Below are 6,020 nucleotides of genomic sequence, written 5' to 3'. Positions count from 1 at the left end.
ACTCAGGAATGTAGATGAATTAAATGATACCGACGTTTAAATTATTTATTGTGCTGTCTGAATGGGGTCATATGCCGCATTTCCACTGCATGATACGGTTACTCAGCTCAACTTCTGGTTTGGTTTTCCATTAGCAAAAGTTATGGATAGTACCTGATACCTGGTACTTTTTTTGGTCCCAACTCAGTCGAGATTCCAACTGAGTTGAGTCGATACTAGAAGGTGGAGTCAAAACACCGCAGACTACTGATTGGTCAGAGAGAACCGTCACTAGCGCGACACGGGACATCCTGTACAAACCCACCATTTTAAAACAGCCAAGCTACCGTCAATAGCAGGCAGATTTTCTTATTCACTCAACTCTTTTTTTTTTTAAATGGCAGCCCACTAAACAACACTGTACATGTACACTGCGCCGTACAATTGTGTGCAGACGTTCCTTTGTTTAGTTGCCAATTAAAAGTTTCACGCGGAGGCGCTGTGGCAATCAGCTAAGAATCCCACCTGCACTGAGGCCATTGTGGCCATTACAGTTTTTCTTAATCGCTTTGGCACAATCGTCAAATGACTATTAAACTTTGTCAAACTATGTGACTATTTATATGAACATTAAGTCAGTTCTTCACATGACTATAGTCATTTGTCATTGCTTTGGCACAAAATGCACAGAGTAAGCCTTGCAGATCAAAATCGTTTGCATTCATTTGCTATTGAATCATGTTACTCTCAAATGCAACTATACACATGTTCATTGTGTAAATCCCTACATGCAAAATAGAGCAACCAATGATCACAATAACCTGTCACACATATATTAGATATAAGACATAATAGTTTAAGTTAAAAGTTTTCAGTTGGATAGACGTAGCCTAGATGGGGAACAATACCATTTCCTCACCATTTAGAGCAACCAAATGCAAACAGGTGACAGGTGAGGATGGCACTGCAGATTGTTGGAGTGGGGGATGGCATCATGTTGCTATGGATTTTGCCCCCTGTGCTTCCTGCTGTGTGAAATGTTTCCCTCCATCTGCTGATTACTTTCTTTATTCCTTTTCAGCCTGACCACTTGTCTCTTTCTTCTCTGTCCAGCTCCATTTGTCTCTGACTTTCCTCATGCCGCCGCCATTTACTCTCTAATGGACTAAATCCCTTGTCCTCGCTCCATCTCTCCGCCCACGGGCCTCTGGCGGCAGCCTACATTTCTCACTGAGGGAAACTCGTCCTGAAAGGTGTTGTCACGACTACTGTGTTTATAACAGTGACTGTGGTGACACTGTGGCAACCAAAGACTCTAGTTTATTTGGGGTTCATTAGTGTTGGAGGTGGTGGTTGTAATGTCAAGGAGCTGGAGAGGAGCTTCAGGCGACAAGCATCTTAGTGTGTTTAGAAAAGTTTCAACCTGAGCTGGTGGACAGTTTGCTGACGTTCAGTTTATCCACACAGACTCATCCTTGTGTGTCTGCACCCAAAACATCAATAAAACCACGCAGCCACATTTTTATAAATTCCTCTTTGTCAGACGCATGAATCTCTCCAAGAGGAACGGGGCGGATTAGACCAGAAAATAGAAAAATGATAATCCCTCAATCAAATTTCATCCTCCTTTTCAAAACACCTGCTTATGTAAAGAGTTCCTGCGAGTGTAAACCTCCTCCACTGCCACAGGAGCCTATTTGGGATTGTATTCACACAAATAACCCCAAAAATGTTTGATGTTTTTCACTCCGTAGACACAAAAATGACATGTCAGAGAGATGGCGGTGCTGACGTTTGTTTCATGAGCAAATCAAAAGCCCCACTTTGAATTGAATTTGAATGTTATGACTCTCAAGCCTGTGGGAGGGTGTGTGTGTGTGTGTGTGTGTGTGTGTGTGTGTGTGTGTGTCTGTGTGTGTGTGTGTGTCTTGCAGGGGGCTTTATAAAGAGGTCTGGAGGTCGAACCTGAACTCAGTTTAGTGTCTGATCATTAGAGGAGCTGCTGTCACCAATACAGCCAATGTAAGTAGAGAGATCATCACTTATTGAGGCTCAAAGTGTGACTTTTGTGATTTATTTCTAATTTTGTGTTTTGGTCACACTTCTGTAATCTGTTTTTTCTTCCATTCTGTTAAAGGTTACTTACTTACGTGTAAATGTATGCTCAACATGTCCGTCTGTGTGGAACAAACTGCTTTGTGATTCTTTCAGGCGACACATTTCCCTGTCAAAGTTTATTAAGAATTACTTTATACGTAAGTCTGTGTCATATAGTAAGTAATGGATATATATGTCAAATTTAATAGAACTTTTCAGAATATATGTTGTTTGTCAGATTAACATGAAATCTTTTTAAGGAAAGGAAAATTGATGAATAGAAGATCAGAGAAGTTTCTATTTTAGTTTGTGGATTCTGTTGATTAACTGAAGGCTGTCTGGTCCGAAGATTTTAGCGACCTGGGGGGAGTTTATATTTATATTCAATGAGGGATATTCATCCTTTTTAGGCACTAATCAAATCAAGTTGTGTTTGTCATTACTTACTAAAGGACAACACTGAGGTTTTGCGCAGGGTAAAGTGAAAAATAAAGTGGCTGAAAATTGTGTGTTTTGTTTTTTTGTGTGTTACTGTAAGGAGCTCCTGCTTAGAGGCACGTCATATTATTATTACATAGTATTATATCTATCTCTGCTACACAAAAGTATACTTATTTTCCTGACTTTTCTCAAATCTTTGCTCTTTTTTTGTCGGTGACTGCACTTCTTCAGAACTCAAAAAGATATTCAAATTTGACAGCAAAACGAAAAGTATTTCTTTGAACTGGTCACAACTATAGGCAACCAATGACAAGGAGTTGCAAGTAGATATTTCTTTACTTTCTTCTTTTACATGAAGAGTTTTGATGTGAGTGTTTCTTGCTGGGTTCTTTTTTTTCAGAAGATGCAGCTGTCCCACAGGCCTGTGCAGTGGCTCGCTGTCATGCTTCTCGCCATCTTTACAACCGGCCAGTGTCAACAGAACGAGAAGTGAGACTCCCGTCTAATTTACACAGTTTAACATTGTGCAAAGTTGTGAATGAATTTCAATTGCTTTGACACAAAAAGTGGAGTTACTTTATAAGTAAGAAGTAGGAAAATGTTTGGTGTGCATCAGCACAGCGTTGCCAATATGTTCGGTAACTACGTTAGGTAAGCATAACGCTCCTCTGTCAGTCACTGTTATATACCCGCCCCGTGTGAGATAAACGGTTGCGATTGGCCCGTCCAAGTTCTGGCCGGCTAAATATCGGTCTGAATTTGAGGGAGGCCTGACATATCTGCCAGAGCAAATACAACTTGCAGATTTGTCTGGTTTCCAGGCTAGGTATGATCAGTACCGGAGCGAAATTGGAGAATTAGAGAATGGAGAAAAGAAAGGGTGACGCTCCAACATTTTTATTTTTTTTAAATCCGCTTTGTATGGACACTGAGTTTTTCTTTATAGATTTTGGGTAAAGGGGCTGCAAAGAAACGATATCTAGGTCTGATTACCAGAGGTGGAAAAAGTACTAAAATATTGTACTACTTGTAGTAAAAGTACCAATACTTGGATGAAATATTACTCAAGTACAAGTGAAATTACCTATCTGAAAAATTACTCAAGTAAAAGTAATAAGTAGTTCATTTAAAATGTACTTTAAGTAAAAGTTACTTAGTTACATAAAAAAAAAACTGTAAAACGGGGCGGGGAGGATTTAGCCAGTGTCCTACATACGTTGTTCTACGGGTTGCTAGTGCTAGACAGAAATTAGCAATGCCACGAAATATGTTGTTTTGCTATTTGGCAATTTGCTAGTAGTCATGAAAACTTCGTTTGTAAGTACCAATGCACAAATACTTACCAAAACATGCTTCCGCAGATTAGATGTGGAGTTATTGAATGCTGCCAGTTCAGTCACCTTTGGCAGGCACATCTGGCATTGCATGAAGATACAATTGGCCCTCTTGAATTTAAATGAAAAACATCTTTCAAATATGGCCAAGGATTTTCGTTGTTTTGGGCCACAGAATTCGATGTTTCAGCTAGCATTTCTACTCAAACAGTCTCTGAACCGTCGTCGCTCGCCTGATCCACCTCCATCTCGTTCTCAAGCTCCTACAGAGAGACTTGGCGCCTGGTAGGCAGCCAAGATGCTGATCATTTGTCACTGTAGTGGTTCCGGGCGCAATTTTTTTTCTTTTTTCTTCCTTTCAGTTTTCGTTTGTCGAAGTTTTTTTTTTATTCAGTAACGGATGGGATTTGTAATGTAGCGAAATACAATACTTCACTCAAAACGTAATCAAGTAGGCCTACATTTGAAATTACCGATTTTAAAAACTACTTGAAAAATACAAAATACACAACAAAACTACTCAATACAGTAACGTGAGTAAATGTCACTTTTAATTAAATGCATTTAATTCGTCACTTTCCACCTCTGCTGATTTCAACTCTACTAATTCCTGTTGCTGTTATTTTCCCTGTCTATTGGTATATGAAATAATAGTGCCCCTAATACTAACTACCTTCAGGGTCTCCCATAGTAAGCAGGGGGAAGTTTCATCACTTTTGTTAGTCTCCAGAAAAAGTTGATGGCCCATAGGGACTAATTTTACAAAAAACAGCATCTGCTAACAAAGTAGGATCTAGTTTTCAGACGTTGTATTATTCATCTAATTGAGAGGTAAGTTAAAGTTGAGACACTGTAGTAAAATTACTGGTATTCATAATGAGAGCTATTTGCATGACAGTAAAGTAACCCATAGCCTAAGTAAAAATAAAAAGTTACGCATTAAAACATTTCAATGTATGTATTTTTCTTTTTTTTGCTTAGGCTACACAAGGGCGTAATTGGGTTCAACATTGGGGGGGTTGAGATTTCCACTTTTAAGCTAAATTAAAATTTTGAGCATATCAAACACTTAATGTCCTGTTTCTGCAACAATTGGTGCCTTTTCTGCATCAATTTATGGTGCACATGTCTTTAATAATGTAAAGGAAATTATTATTAGATATTTGGGCGGAGGAGGGGGTTTGCATTGGCCAGTTTTGATTATTGGGGGGGTTGTGACCCCCCCACCCCTGTAAATTACGCCTATGAGGCTACATGTATTTTGAATCTGACTCTGTGTTTTGGATCAAATGTATGATTTCTGACCTGTCCTCTCCCTGCAGTCGGCGAGCTGTGACCGAACACCAGCTGATGCACGACCGCGGCCAAAACATCCAGAGCCTCAAGAGACTCATCTGGCTGTCCAGCGCCATCGAGGGTCTCCACACTGCCCAGACTCGCTCTGCTGCTTTCAACCCCACAAAGGTTCTGAACCTGGCTCTGAATCCAAAACTGGTCCCTGCTACTGGGATCCCCCAGCCCAACCGGGTGGAGAGCCTCATGAGAGACTTCTTTAATCCCTACCTGATTCAGCAGCCAGACAGAGAGGCGTAACATCACTTTAATGCAGAAACATCAGTTATCATTTATTTTACACACTTATAAAATAAATTAGCTGTGTCCATTGTTTGTCCTTAGTGCCAAGACACTCATTCAGCTGAAAACGTGTCCAAATGTCTCTAAGAGTTTAGAAGCAGATTACATTTTTAGTTTTGTTGAGTTTAAGCTTCCTGAAGGTACAGTTTATGTACGACATTACGCTTACATCAAGCGCTGGATAATACAACCAAAACATTTAAATGTTTTCAAGCATCGGGGCGATTCACAATTTAAAAAAATGTTTTTCCTATAATAAACACTGCAAAACAGAGGCTTGGGTACGTGGCTTGTTGGTCTAGTGCAGGGATCTTCAACAGGGGGTCTGGGACCCCTAGGAGGTCCTCAGAGTCAATGCAGGGGGGGCTCCAAATCATTGTTCATTTTTGAAGTTTTTTCAAAAAGTTAAAATGTCTTAAAGTGCTCATATTATGCTTTTTGGCTTTTTCCCTTTCCTTTATTGTATTATATATCTTTTTTTGTGCACATTATAGGTTTACAAAGTGAAAAAGCCCAAAGACTTACCATCTCCAA

General features: G+C 39.8%; 1 protein-coding gene across 1 annotated transcript; it reads left to right on the top strand.

The window, feature by feature from the left end:
* The first annotated feature begins 2,920 nt into the window (after positions 1-2,920).
* Positions 2,921-5,444, top strand: pth4 (parathyroid hormone 4). Its single transcript, XM_078247601.1, has 2 exons — positions 2,921-3,006; positions 5,174-5,444. Exons 1-2 carry the CDS (start codon positions 2,921-2,923, stop codon positions 5,442-5,444), a joined length of 357 nt encoding a protein of 118 aa, XP_078103727.1.
* Positions 5,445-6,020: the final 576 nt, after the last annotated feature.

Source organism: Sander vitreus, chromosome 4 (assembly GCF_031162955.1).
Source record: "Sander vitreus isolate 19-12246 chromosome 4, sanVit1, whole genome shotgun sequence".
Lineage (NCBI taxonomy): Eukaryota > Metazoa > Chordata > Actinopteri > Perciformes > Percidae > Sander > Sander vitreus.
Note: the sequence above shows the minus strand (reverse complement) of the source record. Positions and strands in the feature narration are given on the sequence as shown.